This window comes from Rhinichthys klamathensis, unplaced genomic scaffold (assembly GCF_029890125.1).
Source record: "Rhinichthys klamathensis goyatoka isolate OS25496 unplaced genomic scaffold, OSU_Roscu_1.1 h1tg000127l_1, whole genome shotgun sequence".
Taxonomy (NCBI): Eukaryota; Metazoa; Chordata; class Actinopteri; order Cypriniformes; family Leuciscidae; genus Rhinichthys; species Rhinichthys klamathensis.
This window is the reverse complement of record NW_026606664.1, coordinates 1,254,789-1,273,828: the sequence shown is the minus strand read 5'-3', so window position 1 is coordinate 1,273,828 and position 19,040 is coordinate 1,254,789. Positions and strand designations below refer to the sequence as shown.

At 38.5% G+C, this 19,040-nt stretch overlaps 1 protein-coding gene across 1 annotated transcript; it reads left to right on the top strand.

Moving 5' to 3' along the window:
* The first annotated feature begins 4,320 nt into the window (after window positions 1-4,320).
* On the top strand, window positions 4,321-16,817 carry rgmd (RGM domain family, member D). The gene is made up of 5 exons (XM_056256427.1): window positions 4,321-4,424; window positions 10,024-10,061; window positions 10,755-10,903; window positions 12,616-13,127; window positions 15,348-16,817. The coding sequence occupies exons 1-5, from the start codon at window positions 4,374-4,376 to the stop codon at window positions 16,035-16,037; spliced, it is 1,440 nt and encodes a 479-aa protein (XP_056112402.1). The 5' UTR covers window positions 4,321-4,373; the 3' UTR covers window positions 16,038-16,817.
* Window positions 16,818-19,040: the final 2,223 nt, after the last annotated feature.

The window sequence follows — 19,040 nt, the reverse complement described above, 5'->3', positions numbered from 1 at the left end:
AAACCAGCCGACCCCCTAACAGACCCCACCAACAACCCCCTCCCAACTGAGCCCATTTAAAAATGATGAAGTCACCACTGCTCTGTTTTCCTTAATTTTTGCACTTCCATTGTTTTTAAATATTAACAGGTGCTACACGGTCTGTTTTCCCAGCCGTCTCGGATACTGTCACATCTGCTTCAGTTTGTACTGTCCCTTTGTGTATTTGTTAACATACATGTGTGTTTCTTCTACAGACAGTTAGAGACATAAGACTAATGCCTTTAGCCTTTGCTTTGTTGCTTGACATAAGACTAATGCCTTTGGCCTTTGCTTTGTTGCTTGATCATTTAGATAGATAGACAGACAGACAGACAGACAGACAGACAGACAGACAGACAGACAGACAGACAGATAGATAGATAGATAGATAGATAGATAGATAGATAGATAGATAGATAGATAGATAGATAGATAGATAGATAGATAGATAGATAGATAGATAGATAGATAGACAGACAGACAGACAGACAGACAGACAGACAGACAGACAGACAGACAGACAGACAGACAGACAGACAGACAGACAGACAGATAGATAGATAGATAGATAGATAGATAGATAGATAGACAGACAGACAGACAGACAGACAGACAGACAAACGGATAGATAGATAGATAGACAGACAGACAGACATAAAGATAGACAGACAGACAGACAGACAGACAGACAGACAGACAGACAGACAGACAGATAGATAGATAGATAGATAGATAGATAGATAGATAGATAGATAGATAGATAGATAGATAGATAGATAGATAGATAGATAGATAGATAGATAGATAGATAGATAGATAGACAGACAGACAGACAGACAGACAGACAGACAGACAGACAGACAGACAGACAGACAGACAGACAGACAGACAGATAGATAGATAGATAGATAGATAGATAGACAGACAGACAGACAGACAGACAGACAGACAGACAGACAAACGGATAGATAGATAGATAGACAGACAGACAGACATAAAGATAGATAGACAGACAGACAGACAGACAGACAGATAGATAGATAGATAGATAGATAGATAGATAGATAGATAGATAGATAGATAGATAGATAGATAGATAGATAGATAGATAGACAGACAGATAGATAGACAGACAGACAGACAGACAGACAGACAGACAGACAGACAGACAGACAGACAAACGGATAGATAGATAGATAGACAGACAGACATAAAGATAGATAGACAGACAGACAGACAGACAGACAGACAGACAGACAGACAGACAGACAGACAGACAGATAGATAGATAGATAGATAGATAGATAGATAGATAGATAGATAGATAGATAGATAGATAGATAGATAGACAGACAGACAGACAGACAGACAGACAGACAGACAGACAGACAGACAGACAGACAGACAGACAGACAGACAGACAGACAGACAGACAGACAGACAGACAGATAGATAGATAGATAGATAGATAGATAGATAGATAGATAGATAGATAGATAGATAGATAGACAGACAGACAGACAGACATAAAGATAGATAGACAGACAGACAGACAGATAGATAGATAGATAGATAGATAGATAGATAGATAGATAGATAGATAGATAGATAGTAGATAGATAGATAGATAGATAGATAGATAGATAGATAGATAGATAGATAGATAGATAGATAGATAGATAGATAGATAGACAGACAGACAGACAGACAGACAGACAGACAGACAGACAGACAGACAGACAGACAGACAGACAGACAGACAGACAGACATAAAGATATATAGATAGATAGATAGATAGATAGACAGACAGATAGATAGACACACAGACAGACAGACACACACAGACAGACAGACAGACAGACAAACGTATAGATAGATAGATAGATAGACAGACAGACAGACATAAAGATATATAGATAGATAGATAGATAGATAGACAGACAGACAGACAGATAGACACACAGACAGACAGACAGATAGATAGATAGATAGATAGATAGACAGACAGACAGACAGACAGACAGACAGATAGATAGATAGATAGATAGATAGATAGATAGATAGATAGATAGATAGATAGATAGATAGATAGATAGATAGATAGATAGATAGATGAATTGATGGATTGATAGATAGATTCATGACAGACAGACACAGACAGACAGATATATAGACAGACAGACAGACAGACAGACAGACAGACAGACAGACAGATAGATAGATAGATAGATAGATAGATAGATAGATAGATAGATAGATAGATAGATAGATAGATAGATAGACAGACAGACAGACAGACAGACAGACAGACAGACAGACAGACAGACAGACAGACAGACAGACAGACAGACAGACAGACAGACAGACAGACAGATAGATAGATAGATAGATAGATAGATAGATAGATGAATTGATGGATTGATAGATAGATACATGACAGACAGACACAGACAGACAGACAGATATATAGATAGATAGATAGACAGACAGACAGACACAGACAGACAGACAGACAGACAGACAGACAGATAGATAGATAGATAGATAGATAGATAGATAGATAGATAGATAGATAGATAGATAGATAGATAGATAGATAGATAGATAGATAGATGGATTGATAGATAGATAAATGACAGACAGACACAGACAGACAGATATATAGACAGATAGATAGATAGACAGACAGACAGACAGACAGACAAACAGACAAACAGATAGATGAATTGATAGATAGATAAATGACAGACAGACAGACAGATAGAGATCGATAGATTCCATCATGTATAATACTGTTTTAAAATGCAACTGATAAACTTAAAGGGGGGTCATTCCTTCTGAATCATTCCGCTTTAATAAACTTTAAAGCGCAGAGAAAAACCTTATGGATAAAACTGCTGGACAGACCCCAGGGGGTTTTACAAGCCAGAAGAGACATATAAGGCATTAACTAGAACTGTTATGAACGCTTTGCTCTGCAGCTGTGCACTAGCGCTACACAAAGCAGAACGAACATGATACACATTTCCAGTCACATCGTGGGATGCATAGCTGTAACAATAGAAATTCTGTTCTCCGAAAAAGCCGTGCCCACTCCCACCCCGTCCCTCAAGGTCCACCCTACACCTGCTGCATGCAGTGAGGGCGAGGAACAGCTGGGGGCACAGTGGGACTGCATGTGTGTGAATGCATAAGTTTGTGCTGATGTATGTGCATGTGTTAAGCTTTACGTGTTTGTTTATCTGTTATTGCGCATAGACATGCCCGCGTGGAGACTGGCATGAAGCGCTTGCTGTCGCCAGAGGCTTTGGTCGGATGGATTCTTCTCATACAGAGAGATACGGAAAAAATGTGAAGCGAGCGAGAGATTACGTGGCTCCCAGCGGCTTCTCCGTCCAACAGCATCTCAAATCCAACGGTGCCATGATGATGCTGCTGTTCAGGCCCCTTTTGTCCGTAAAAATGTTTGTCGTGCCTTAAAGCATTGTCGTTATAACATGCGTCAAATTTGGTCCCTGGATTCATCAATGGATAAGAATGCTTGTGTCTGTGTGTGTGAGCAGGAACATGTGCATGAGACTGAGGATTACTTGTTGAAATAGCAATGGATCAACTCAAAGGCAACTCTGGCTTGATTTGTAATCACTGCCATCTGAATGAATGGCCAGAGCAGCTGTCTATTTGAACAGCTGCTTGTGCAAAAAAGATTTTATAGAAACAAAAAAAGAATCTGGACAAAGTTAGCACGCTCAAAAACCTTGAGTGATGCAGTTTAGCTTTTATAGATAGATAGATAGATAGATAGATATAGACAGACAGACAGACAGAAAGGTAGACAGGCAATAGACAGACAGACAAATAGATAGATGGACAATTATAAAATAATAGATGTACCATAAAGTATACCACCAGATGCCACTTGAGTTTAATTGCTGCATCAAATGCAATGCCAATCATTTTAAGGTGTGACTTAAGTGTCCAAATACTTTTCGCAGTCCCTATACATTTGCTGTAAGACTACAATGACCATTGTAGAATATGGGACTCTGGCCAAAGACGACATATGTTGTCAAATCCTTTGAATGTGTATAAATGTGTATGTGTGTGTGTATGCTAGTGTGTTCAGGATTTTTTCGTCTTTTTTTTCCCTACCCGCCCTTACCCGATATGTAGGAATTAGCGAACATTGCTTAACTACAAACCAACCCTAATCAAAGTGCCGATTCTTTTAAAAGACAGCTGTTGTCATGTGCTTTAATTCACAGCTATCTCCCTTTGTCAAGCAAAGCTGGACACAGTTGTCTGGTCGAGGCAGCTAGGGAACAGGGGTTAACAGACTTCTCTCGGTGAAATGGTGTTTTACACATCCATGCCACATGCCCATCAGTCACAAAAATCAGAGGTAAGTTCCATTTCATCTTTCTACCATTCGCTTTGGGACTAGCAATGCCATTACTCATGTCATTCGATACTTAGTGGCCCTTAAAGTGAACCCTTGGTTGTTACTACAGTAAAGCTGGTTTGCCTGGTGCTGTTTTAGGATTTTAAGCCTGAAACTTCTCTATTATGCATACTTGAGTTCAGAAAACAAATGCTTTGAATGCAAGTTTAGTCAATTTAGATTTTTTTTGTAGAGTAGTGTGAAAGATGTCAGTGTCAGGCATTGGAAAATCTCTGTCATCTGCTTTTTAGAGTTTAGACAAACTTATACTAGAAGTTAAGTCACCTAACTGACTCTTTTGTCTTAATATTACAACATCAAAACAATTAGAAATGGTATGCTGCTGTTTTCTTTGATTTGATAATCATTAAGGATAACCTTAATGATTTGTGATGAGTAATGTGAAATTATTGGTGGATTGTCTTCTTTACACAAGGAATGGCATAATAAATCTTTTTAAGAAATGTCTATCTATCTATCATTTAATATTTTAATATATTATTTTAAATAAATTGAATTTTATTTTAAATAAAATAAATGTTGAATCTTAAATTTACTTGAAACAATTTTAAATATTTTTTACTCACCCTCTTGTTGTTCCAAATCTGTGGAACGTGAAATTTTTCTTTAAAAAATTTAGAACATCCTGGTCGCTCTTTTCAATAATGAAGGGGAATGAGGACTGGTGCGGTCAAGCTATAAAATGCCAAAAAAACAAACAAACATATCATTAAAGGTAGTCTATATGATGTGTGGTTTTCTGAAGTCATGTAATAGCTTTATGTGTAGAAGCAATGTATGTTTGTTCTTTTGAGTCAGCTCTTTTCAACGAATCCGTTTACAAAACTGGTCGAAATGATTAGTTCACAAATGGGACTGATTCGTTTCTTGAATTCACCAAACTGACTCAATTATTTGGTTGTAAAGGTTAATAGTCCAATGGAGGAGACGATTATCCAACTACTTCAATTTTAGCCTGTTTCTTGTGCAAATCTACTATATGACAATAGAAGATTTGGAATATAGAGCTCAAGTTGTAGAGTACCACTTTTTGAAACTTGAAAATAAGTCATACAGATTTCGAATAATGAGCTCTTCATTACAGAGCAGTTTGTCCTTTCTCAAACTTGGTGACTGGAGCACAGCTGCCATCCACTGAGATGAGTTTGGTAGAGGTAAACTTCAGTATACTTTAGGCAATTTGAAAAATCATCGGCTGAGGCCAAAATTCTCAAAAGATGAATACCGCTCTATCGAATGTATTGTGTTCCCATGGCTTGAGCTCGGGGCTGGACTTGAAGGTCTGGGAGTGGGAGTCGCGTTTGATTCCACAGATTTATTTGGTCATAGAATGCTCCCACAGCTGAGAGGTTTGAAACGAGAGCCTGAGCAGGTGCTGTTGTGGGAGGGAGAGAGAGAGCGAGAGAACTTTAAGAGTTTTCATTGCTTCCCTCTTGCATTCTTCCCTTCTCGCATCAGTTATTGTGCCGTGTACTTCAGAGAAAATGTTTGAAAAGACATATGCACCTCTTAAGAGTCATTTTCGAACTGCATCAAATAGATTAACAAAAAATAGTGCATGTAAACATACACTGTAAAAAAAATTTTTTAAGTACAATCAATATTGGATGTTTGAGTCATTTCAACTTAAATTACATTTAAATTGTCGTAAATAAACTTGTAAAAAAGTTGAAAATTGCTTAACTTATTTTGATGAGTTAAAGCAATGTAAAAATATATGTTGTCGCAACTTAATCATATAAAGTTTTACAGTGTACTTGTTTTAAAAAAAATCAAAGTTGATTGAACAAATGTAGAAAACTTGAGTTTAAGAAAATCGATGTAGTCAACTTTTAGACCACATGGAATAAGGAACTAACCCAAAAAATGTTGTTCCAAACCAGTATGGCCTTCTTTCTTCTGTGGTACACAGAAAATATATTTTGAAAACGGTCTCAGTAGCCATGTTTCCATCCACTCAATCGAATTATCTGAAGTTCGGTAAAAAACCTCATGCGAATAAAGCTGGTGAAAGTGTGTTTCCATCAAACGGCTAAAAAAGCGGATAAAATCAAAGCGGATGAAACCCTGTGCGTAATGACGTCACATGCTGTTTTGCGATCAAATTGGTATATCGAATTGATTTGAGACATGTTAAGGTGTTTCCATTCATTTTCTCACCGAATTGCACAACATTCAAGCCAACATTTGCGAACAAAGTTTTACTAGGCAAAATGGATCGCACCATAATAACGTTTCCATCCGCGTTTATCGCATAAGCCGTATATCGATCAAGATAAAATCCGATGAGACCGATCGTATTTCATATGAGTCGATATTCATGAAATTCAATCGAATTTTACTGTTTCCATAAGGCATTTTTCATTCGATATCACTTAATGCGGATAAAAACGTGTGGATGGAAACATAGCTAGTGTTTTCGGTGTTGTTTTGGACCCCACTGATAATAAAGAGACCTTATACCATCAACAATTCTCTACATAGGACACATATCAGACCACACCTAGTAGGTTGCTTGAACTTATAACCAAAACGTGTTTGCGTTAGATAAAACATCTTGAGTGGAGTTACCTTGAAATGTTTTATGTTGTATGTATATGGCTGTTAATCGGAAACCTAAAGTTCAACAACAAAGTCTTTTGGATTCATCTATTGTCGGGTATGGATGGGAGCAGCTCAGCGTTGATCCCACAGATTGCCTTTGCTTAAGCTTAGCCTTTCTTAGAGACGAGATCTAAAGCTTCTCCTCATTCTGCCTTTGTTTACTTCCTCTATCTTTCTTCACCAAACTGAGAAGACCTTATGACCCTGACTCTAAGGTTACTTGTGTGTTTATCTTTTTAAAAAGAACTGAGCTTGACACTATGTCAACAGCATCTCTCGAGCAGAAGGAAACAGCTTTAAGGGGGAGTGAGGGAAAAAAAAGGATTTGGTGTTTAAGTAGTGTAGCACCTAAAATTAGGTGTAAATGCTTACTATTTTCAGTCTGCCAAATCTATTAAACCCAACAATGTCAGTGCACAGAAACTCTTTTCAAATGCAACTACTTTTCCAATGCAATTAAATGTACCTCAAGTGCAATCATTACAAATGAATACACAACAACTCTCAGGTAGAAAGCAATCCACTTAGGGCCCACATAGAACTTATCTTTCCGTACCCCCTAGGGCTCAGTTGGGCATCAATCAAGCCAGTTAAGTGGGATCCTTGAGCAGAGATGGTATCAGTGGCAGCCTCTTACAGGCACACACTTCTGTCCCTGTTATCTATGGTAATTGCTCTGAGACTCTGTCACCAGTGCAGCAAATCTCTCCTCTGTGACTCAAATGCACTACTGAAAAAAGTTTCATTTTAGCCTAACAGTGTGGGTAAACACATTTTTAGGCCTCATTTCTCACAGTTGCACAGTTGAAGGACACTAGACTCCACTTTCAACTGGTGGCTCACATACATGTTTTGGACAGCTGTGGAAAAATCGATGTAAAAGGCAACAAACTGTATCATCATGCAATCCATTCATATTTTTAAGAGGCTTCAAAAGCTGTGTCCAATCAAACCTTTTGATATTTTGGCTAGTACATAAAATAATATAATCTAGTCTTCGTTAATGATAACAACTCTGGTTGAGAACCACTGGGCAGGACCTGTCAGTGGCCCAATATTCCAGTGCCCTCCGCACCAAAATGTGATGGGCCTAATAAGAAAAACAAGCAGCGCGGTGTGGAGCTGCTCCCACAGAGTGAGCACCTTAATGAGGACCATATGGAGCTGCCCAGACATACAGTCAGTGGAAACCCAATGCCTCTTCCCCTTTTTCTTCCCTCTCCTACTCTCCTTCTGTCACTTCCCTGCTTCTCTGTCTCTCACTCTTACGTCCACCTTCGAATTTATAGATGAATAAAACTTCAGGCAATTGTTTTCTTAATGCCGACGTGTGCCATTTTTTCGCCGTTAAAAACGTTCGCCAGCTTAATATGCAGAGACAACTCTTAAGTTTGTAAGTCCCTTGAAAAGTGTAAACACCGGTTCGGTGGCGTAATGAAAACATTGCTATGTTTGTTTTAAATCTCGACTATCCAAACCAGCCCGACAACAGCAACAGCAGCTCAACCAATGGCGTGAGTTTGGGCTGGTTTTTTTCAGCCAATGACAGATGAGGGGAGTCTTTGGGAAACCTGTTTGAAAAGAATCAGTATTCAATTCCATTTTTTTTTCTGGTCTTACTTGGTCTAATGGTTTGTCTCGTTTTGTTTCACTTCTTTTTCCTAACTTACGCTGAGTAGGAGTTCTGGGCTTTTAGCAAATGACCTTCTTCTCCTCTCTTCCCAATACTTCATCTCACTCTCTGTCAAAAAAATTTAGTTTCTTTATTTCTCTGGTTTCTTAAATGGAGACTCTCCGTCCCCTCTCACTGGCCTGGCATTCAGTCCTGCCATGAAGCGGATGGCTAATTTTACCAGACTGACCTCATTCCACTATTGTATAAGAACAAGTGAGTCAGTGTCAGGAGAAATGTACTGGCTTATCCCTTCTTTTCCGTTCCTTTCTTTTCTCTTTCTCATTTTTCTTTTTTACCTGATTCATCTCTGTAATTGACTCCCTCCCTTCTTGTTTCAACCAGAGGAATATGTATATTCGCTGGGTCATGCAATGTAATATGCTCACAAATGTGGGGGAAAGAAAGAACCCTTTCTCCGCCCATCAGCCTTGTCAAGTCGTCTACTGGCTCGAGGTGCTTGTAAGGGGCTCACTGATCCATCCACCTGAGTGAATGAGGTATTTGCTTCAGTGGCCAGATTCTGAATGATGCCTCTGTAGTATCAATACCACTATAGGCCTGAGACAGGAATGACTTCATGGGGCAGCCAGTTCTCCAAAATTAGTATTTAGTAATTACTAGTACCATTGCCTATGCACAGATTGCTGTAAGGGAGACTGAAATGCAGTTAAGTCAGACTTCAAGTGACAAAACCAACATGTGAAGATACAAAAATGTAATAATATAATCTCAATGTATTTAAATATATTTGGAAGTATATATGTATGTATACTAGAGCTGCATGATTATTCGTTAAATAACTGATCCAGAGAGAGGAGTTGTCATGTATAGGAATGAAACAGCTTCACAAACAAGTCTTTTCAACCACACTGTTTCGTTATTTCTGTTACAAACATTCGAAAAGAATCATTCATTCAAGAGATTTGTTAAAAAATGCTGATTCATCCAGTAACGAAACAATTGAAGTCTTTACAAATGAGTCATTGAATCATTCATTCATTAAAAAAATAAAATAATAAATAAAAATTCAAATCTTTTTTTTAAATAGACTGCAGCACATTTTGTCAAAACCTGTAATAAATTACACATTAATTTGTTGTGTTGTCTATTCAGAATTGTGGGATAATTGTAATTGATCATTTTAAAACAAAAGAAATAGAGATTCTCAATTAATCCAGAATCACGCAGCTCTAATATCACACATATAAAAAATGAGCTATAATATCACAATTAATGTATACATTTTGTGTTTCCTCCAAGGGTACAGTTTCAATGGACCCTCAAAACCCTTTAAAACGGTAAGCAATATATTTTTGTTTCCATAATAACAATGTAACCTCATATCTCAAAGCACTAACTGCAAACATGATCAAACAGTAAACCAGCTCAAAGTAGTTCAACAAACCATATTACACTGGAGAATGTAGGATTAGCATCCTGAAGCCCATCATGAAACTGAACCCTCAGGCTAGGCTAAGCTATTTTCATTTCTTCAATCTTTCACTGCTTATTACATAGATCAGAATAAGCTTTGTAGACTTTAGCTGTCCAAAGACATGCTCTTGTGGTTTATTCCCATGCCTGTTTCGGTATGTTTAATTCTTTATCAGTTCATGTATCTGCGAAAAAGGCATTTTCTACTAATAAAAATCAAGTATTAGTCTGGATTTACTCTGATTTGACTAAAACCCAACTTCATACCAGGCATGTGTCAACATTTAACAAATGACAATACACTGTATTAAAAAAAACGAGACTTGTACTGTTGTACAACCTTAAAATGACATTTTCTCTTATAGACAAAATCGTTGATTCTTTGATGTGCATATATTGCACTGCATAACTCCTATAAAGACGTGACTGAGCACTTGTCAGCATTCATGGAGAGGGCTGGCGACTAGAAGCTCCTCCCATGCGATGCTTTTCAGCACTTTTCCTTTGAATGACAGTGGCTGGGGAAGGGAATGAAAAAGTTGTGTGATTTTTCGCAGCCTCAACGCCGATGAGCAGCAGTTGGAGAACTGCAATCAAACTGAATGGATTGGCATGGGGAGAAGCGGCACTCTCAACCTGGCTAAGCGGCAGCTTTGGGACTGGATTTGTCTTTTAGTGGTTTCTATGTGCCTGTTACTCCGACCAGGTAAATCGTTGTTTTTTCCTTCGCTCTTATTTTGCATGCACACATCACGGAACGAGCGATGCTGGGGAAAAAAAAAATACCCTGTCGTTTGGAGGGAGGTTGTTTAATCAACACCACTGAATGTATTTTTAAACTTTAAACGCATTATGCAATCGCTCATATTAATGAGCTATTTAATACGCATTTAGTTCTTCTCTAGGCCAAAGTTGTGCTGCTAACTCGCTAGCAAATCAGCGCCGTGTTTGTGAAAAGATGTAAACCCAGTATATTATTTTAAATATTGGCAGTGAGAACCAAATGTTATACTTGCCTTCTGAAAAGGTGTCCGACGTGAATCTTCACAATTTACTGGTATTTACGCGCATTGCAGAGTTTAGTTAGATATTGTATTAACGTTAGTTTGGCAAAACTTTGGCTAACCTGGCTAGCTTCTCGCCGTGTCGATTTTTAAAGCTGTTTACTTCGAAAGCCCGTGACTGTTGACGATGAAAGTGAGACTTAACGAGTAAGGAATAAGCTATGTGTGAACTTGAACAGCATATATGGGTTATTTACGCTTTACGTTACTAGCGCGTTTTAACCGCCTACGCCTCTGTGAAAAGCACGCGCAGGATGTTTTTTTTTGTGTAACGTTAGCTCGACAGTTTTTTAAGGTCAGTGACTTACATTTTTCTATTTTAGCGAGTGACTTAAATTTTTATCTACAGATTGTTATTTTGTTATTGTTAAGTAAATATTCATTAGACTACAATAATAAAACTAATTATTACAATTAAAACAATTATTCATTAATATTTAATATTAGTCATATATTGTGTATGTAAATGTATCAAATCTTAGACTGAAATACAACTTTGTCTAAATATAAAACACCTCATGATTTAAAGGGTTTAGGTATTGTTTACAAGTCAGTATGATGGCCCACGAATTCACAAAATATGCATACAATCTGGGGAAAGCTAGGCTATATCGAACTATTAATGTTTTTGTAAGCCTATGCTGAAGACATCTTGACAGATCACTATTTTACCATGAGCAATGCACTTACACTTAGTCTAGCTAACTAGCAGGAAAATGTACACCACAGACTATGCTCTGTCTCACAAATTTACATATCTTATCACATAGCCTGCATTTTGCATTAATTTCCACAGAGTTGTAGTTGCGTGGATGATGATTAATGTAGAAAGTAAACCGTATTTGGTATTAAAATGAACATTGTATTTACTCAGTGCTTCATTACTCGCACAATACTCTAAAGTCATGGAAATGCATTGGTCAAAAGGTGTGGAAACCCTGTAAAATACAATTACTGTGTCTTAGTAATGGGAGTTATTAATATTTTTTTACTTATGCTACCGAAATTCCATCTCATTTGTTATTGTTGGGCCTCTATTCAAAGCATTAAAAAGTCATCATATGAAATGAAGCAGTTTCACACCTTTGTTAGACCATAAAGCATTCCAGACAAGGAATGTTTCCTTGGTTTGGAATAGCAATCGCCAGCTTGTAGTTCATTGGTTGCCTCGCGCGCAAGTGTCAGAATGACAAAATACAGCAGTTGTGTAGCTGTTAAAGAGGTTTAGTGTATAGATCGCCAAGCCTAAGAACTTTAATTATGTATATCTCCATCACCAACCAACCATCAAATAATGCTTCTCTCAGTTTTAAATGTGCCTCATTAATGCCTAATTCCTCTTGATTCTCAACAGTGTTCTGCCAAACATGTCGAATTCAGCGCTGTAATGCAGAGTACGTGGCCTCATTCTCACCCTCCGGTGGCTTGCAAGAGGAGGTGCTTCCAGATGTGGACTACTGCATCGCTCTGAGGGCCTACTCGTTGTGTACGCGTCGCACGGCTCGTGGTTGTAGGGGGGACTTGGTGTACCACTCCGCTGTATTCCGTATTAAAGAGCTCTTTGCACAGCACAACTGCTCAAGCGATGGCCCAACGTCGTCGGCTAAAGCACCCAGCACTTCCAAGCCGCCAGTGGTGGACATCTGCAACTATGAAAGCAGGGTGCTCGCCTCAGGACCGGCGGCCCAACAGAAAAAGTACGGACATTGTGGATTATTCGGCGATCCTCACTTGCGGACTTTTCGAGATGAGTTCCAGACATGTAGAGTTGAGGGAGCCTGGCCGCTCATCCACAACCGATACCTTTCAGTTCAAGTCACAAACGTACCGGTGGTTGAAGGCTCCAGTGCTACAGCAACCAACAAGGTTAGTTGTATAAACAGAAGCGGAGTCCTGATACTCATTGTTTTATGAGAATGGGTTAAAGTTCTGAAACCTTGCCATCAGTGCCAAGATATAAAAATGTGAAAAACAAATGAAAATGGTCATTATTTCCCCACCCCTCATGTTGTTGTAAACCTCTTCTGCAGAACACAAAATATATTTAGAAGAATTTTTCATCTTTGTGTCCATACAATGAAAGTCAATGGGGTCCAAAACCTAAATTCTTTGGACCCCATTGACTTTCACTGTAAAGAAAAAAACACTTTATTTCAAAATATCTTCTTCCACAGAAGAACGTAAGTCACATAGCTTTGAAAACTGAACTTTTCATTTAATACTATATAAATGTGTACGCCAAATTATATTAGTTTATAATTTATTATAGAATTACAAATATAGATTAGATTACCAAATAAATGTAACTGAAACTAAAGGGGGAAATGTTATTGCACGGTCCAAAGAAATAGTTTAAACCAAAAGCTTGAGAGAGACAGTCAGTCTCTCTCAGCCTAAAATATGATGTCATTAGGGGGATATTTTTCTCTCTTCTATTAAGGGACGTGGAGTTAGACTCTTGAACCGTGGCGACTATGCAGGACCAAAAGACTATAATAGAATCAGCTGTTTCACAAAGAGTGGGGGGAGCTACAAAAAGAAGGAATGGAAATAAATTATTCAGCCTCCAGTTACGGTCAGTTAGTTCCTGGAAGGTTAACAGACATGAAGTATTATGGTAATATGGAAATGACAATGTCTGTATATTTTATTAAGTCATATAATACCAGGGGCACATACAACTTGTCACTTTGTTAAAATCAGTGGCCCCTGAAAGATTTGTGAAAAGTGTTTATGAGAATAATTGTTTAAGGATTTCTCATTTGGCCCAAGAAGAGCTCATAGGCCTCATTTTTATTCATTGAGTTCCATCAGTGCTATTTCTTTAGCCTTAAATGTAGTGGACATACTTGGACTGATCATGACTAAATCTTTTTGACAGTTGATGGTTTACAGCTCCATGACCTGAGCAGAGTTTTCTAAAATTGTGCAGTTGGATATTCCATTGATTAATCACTGACTTTTACATTAGAGACTGGCTGACGACCCCAAATAGTCTGTCTGGGGTTTTCTCTGTTCTTCTACTGCCATCATGTGGAGACAACTGTTTTTCCTCCTCCTTCTTCTTCACTCTTGCAAGCTCTCTTCCAGAGTTATTCTACTATTATTTATATACTGCTATAGTTTTTGTTAATATTTTGAATTTGCTGCTATTTTGTATATTCCTTTTCTTTTTATGTTAAATTTTTAATAATTTTGTTATGTGCTTTTGTCATTTTTATGTTTCTGTGTAGTTTAAAATATTACTATTGTTTTTAGGTTTAAATTAAATTGATTGATTATTGTTTTTAATTCAAAATATTTGTGGTCATTTTCTCTTCCACTCATTTTCCTCATCAAATTTAGTTGAGATTTTTGGCCTTTTCACCATTTTATAAATGGAGACTGAAAATAAGAAATAATTTGTCTGTCCACACTGCACAATGTGAGACGATCACAGCCAATCAGAACATTTTTGATGTTTAATACATTGGTATCATATAATTTAATAAAGTGATGCAGGATCTTGGACCAATGAGGTCGCTGTTGGTTTGGATGCTTCGTTTGGTTTATTTGACCATATTTGGCTCAGTGTTGTTATATTTAAGTAAAGCTAAAACTATTAAAAATGTTTATGTTAATATAAAGCTGAAATAAAATAGGTTTAAGTCAAAGTACTAAAACTGAAATTGAAAAATAAAAAAGCGAAATAGAAATATTTTCAGCTAAAAACTAATCAAATTTCAAAAGCGCATAACAAAATTACTAAGACTCAATAAACAATAAATAAAAGCTAATTCAGAAAATGAATCAACACTATTACAGTATAAATAATTTCAAAACACCACTGACCAGGGCTGCGTTTCTCAAAATCATTGTGAGATAAGTTGAGCATAGAGATCATTGGTGCCAATGGTTCTGAGATCTACTTAATGTGCTTTTGAGAAACACAGAAGATGCGTCACAACATATAGTTTTTAAAGCAAAAATCAGGCTGCACAAAAACACAATGTTGAAACAATCCTCAAGCCGATTGAAAGCAATTTCATGTATTGATTTTCCGCGTGTGCCATTACTCACCGTTTCCCTGTTTAATCCCCCCCGCAGATAACCGTCATCTTCAAGTCCTATCACGACTGCACCGAGCAGAAGGTGTACCAGGCCACCACCGAGGACCTGCCGTCAGCGTTCCAGGACGGCACGCGGAGCGGTGGGAAAGGAGACGGCTTGTGGATCGTGGAGGGTAGCGGAGGTCTAGGCATACGGCAGGTGAAGATCCACGCTCGCTACCTGGGCACGTCCATCATCGTGAGGCAGGTGGGCCGCTACCTGACGTTCGCCATCCGCATGCCCGAGGACTTGGCGGAGGAGAACGGCGGCCTGCAGCTGTGTCTGCACGGGTGTCCCCGCAGCGAGGTCATCAAAGCCCACGTGCTCAACCGGCAGCAGAGCCTGCGTCCGCCGCGACTCACGGGCGGCTGGTACGGGGAGGACGGCGGCGGCGAGCTTCAGCCGGGACTCTCGGCGCACGTGGACATGTTAGAACGCGCGACCACGAAGTGTCGAGAGATGCTGCAGGTGGAGGATGTTTATTTCCAGTCGTGCGTGTTCGATCTCCTCACGACAGGCGACCCGGAGTTCTCCATGGCAGCGTATGGCGCCCTGGAGGACCTTAAGGCACTTCCGCCCAGCACTCTGAAACAAAGTTTGCCTAGGACTCCACACATTTATAGTAGAGGAACGATAGTTACACCTTCAGTTTTCACAGCGCTGGTTCTTCTGCTGCTGTTGAACTGAAGGAGCTGGTCTAGACGCCAGCTTGAAGATGGATACCCAACCAGCCAGACCGTTCCGTCAACCGTGAAACCCTCCTGGAAAAACAATCAAACTGACTTCAAACTGTCTGCTGAGTTGAGAGACTGATCCGAACCGACTCATTTCCATTTAAACACGCAGCGTTTTATTTCTTCAGAACGGATGATGGCCACAGGCTTTCTGAATGTGAAATCGACAAAGGCGATCTCGAATCTGGAAACAATGAAGGCAGCTAATATGCATATCTATTAGGTTATCGCAGATTAAAAAGTGGAAGCTGTTGATACAGGTGTGACGATAATAGATGAAATTATCGTAAAAGACACGTAGTATGTCCTGTAATGCACATCTTCCAGAATCACACGAGTTTAGGTGCACTTCAAACTTTCTACTCGGACATGGGAAAATATATGTTATTTACACGGGATCCAACAACTACATGAAATGCTACCTATATCCATATATTTTTGGTTCTGGGTCCACACATCCACACATAAAGCTACAGTCACGGTAGAAAAGACCTCTTCAAGCTGCTCTGCTTATTAAGGAGAAAACAAAACAAATTCTTTATATAATAATATATTGAAAGAGTGTATATATGTGTTTTATATGTGTACATTCACCTGTGTATAGTTGTTTTAAATGTGATGTTTTGAAGCAGTTTCATCTAGTTAGATATTTTAGTTAGTATAAAACATAACTAATATGTGCTATATTGTGTAATCTGTTGCTTTCCATATTAAAAAAAAAGTTGTGACTACCTCATGGTCTTTTTTTTCTCTCTCCCTGAATTTGATGACGCTTTCCAATCCATAGAGGGTGCTATATAGTTGAAAGTTTGTGTAACTCGACATTTCTCAGGTTTTTGTCCTTAAAAACACTATTTCTTTACACCAGTGTTAAAGTGTCTTACTGGCAAACATTGAGAAATGTCATCAGAACACTTAGCGCGATTTATGTATGCAATAATGTGCAGTCAGCCATTTGTTATAGCCAAAAATACTAACCAAATAAATAACAACATGAAAAAATAATTCAAGTCGAAATAACTCTGTTATATGAGAAGAAAAAGGCTACGGAGTAATGTGATAGACCAAAAACTAGCATAGAAAAAGCATAAAAAATAGGTTGTAATGATAACCATTAAAGGGATACTCCACTTTTTTTGGAAATAGGCTCATTTTACAACTCCCCCAGAGTTAAACTGTTGAGTTTTACCGTTTTTGAATCCATTCAGCCGATCTCCGGTTCTGACGGTACCACTTTTAGCATAGCTTAGCATACATCATTGGAGTGGACAAGACCATTAGCATTTCTAAAAAAAAATTACCAAAGAGTTTCGATATTTTTCCTATTTAAAAATTGACTCTGCTGTAGTTACATCGTGCACTAAGACCGACGGAAAATGTAAAGTTGCGATTTTCTAGGCTGATATGGCTATGAACTATACTCTCATTCCTGCGTAATAATCAAGAAACGTCACTGCCGTACCATGAGAGCAGCAGGCGTAATGATATGACGCAGCGCCTGAAAATAGTTCCGTTGTGTTGACGGAAGGTGGCCTATTTTCAGGCGCTGCGTCATATCATTACGCCTGCTGCTCTCATGGTACGGCAGTGAAGTTTTTTGATTATTACGCAGGAATGAGAGTATAGTTCCTAGCCATATCAGCCTAGAAAATCGCAACTTTACATTTTCCGTCGGTCTTAGTGCACGATGTAACTACAGAAGAGTCAAGTTTTAAATAGGAAAAATATCGAAACTCTTTGGTCATTTTTTTTTTTAGAAATGCTAATGGTCTTGTCCACTCCAATGATGTATGCTAAGCTATGCTAAAAGTGGTACCGCCAGAACCGGAGATCGGCTGAATGGATTCAAAAACGGTAAAACTCAACAGTTTAACTCTGGGGGAGTTGTAAAATGAGCCTATTTCCAAAAAAAGTGGAGTATCCCTTTAACGTTACCTATCAGAATCAAGTATTCCAGAAGGCCATGAGACTGATGACGTGTGAATCCTGTAAAGGTTTTGATATTTTCATTTTATAAAAAATGTATGTACATTCATAACACTATACTAGGTATAATATTACCTTTGCATCAAAAAAAAAAAAAAAACTAGTTAATGCTGCTGTGAGGGTGTTTCTAATACAGCGGCTGTGGTAGTGACGGTAAAGTTGACATCTTTCTCTCTTACTGCCGTTATCAATCTCTCTCTGTAATTGTTTTTTTTACTCTTTTTGACAGTTGTGAAAACACTATTGTGGGAAATGGGAACACACACTCACACAAAAATACATTCACCGCTATAGAAGTTTACCCAACTATGATGACTTACGCTTCAGAGAAACCCGGAAATGTGAAAGTCATAAACAAATAAATCAACGCATTGCAACAGCTGGCAACCAATCAGAATCAAGATTTCAGTCAACATCATATATATCACTTTCTTAGGTCATTTTCAGTTAAGTGGACATATTTTTCTGGACTCGATTTATCAACGACACAAACAGAACCACACAAATTGATTGGCCGGTTAGCCATGAACACCGTTGACGTTTGCCCTTCACTTTTTCAGCAATGCTGTTTGTGCGTCCAGTGCTCAGGACCCTTCAGGCCTCTGGTATGAACTGGCTCATGGGGGGGGTCGCGTGACGGAGATTAAAACGTCGTCGGTTTAACCACATTCATCATGCTAAACTAAGCGTTTTCCAACACTGCCCTTCTCTTGTACTTCGCCGCTCTCGGCACTCCATCACTCTCGAGTTTTAACTGCGCCCGATGTGAGGAGAAGAAAAGAGGCAGGTTCTTCACGCTAAGAGCTGTCAGAAATCATCTCGTGCATTTAGTGCAGGCCTGTTGCTAACATGCTGACAGCTATGATTCTTTTACACCTGTACAACTGGTTTTATTGTGTTTTTATACCACGGTTAATGTTTGGTCTTCCTGCTTTACAATGCATTCCGTCTTTTAATTAGTCCTATTATA

Bases quoted from the DNA above. Each gene is read 5' to 3' on its own strand.
- rgmd (XM_056256427.1), top strand. From the start codon at position 4,374: ATGGTGTTTTACACATCCATGCCACATGCCCATCAGTCACAAAAATCA. The intron at 4,425-10,023 runs GTAAGTTCCATT...GTTTCCTCCAAG, and splicing joins ATCAGTCACAAAAATCAGAG to GGTACAGTTTCAATGGACCC. The intron at 10,062-10,754 runs GTAAGCAATATA...GATTTTTCGCAG, and splicing joins CCTCAAAACCCTTTAAAACG to CCTCAACGCCGATGAGCAGC.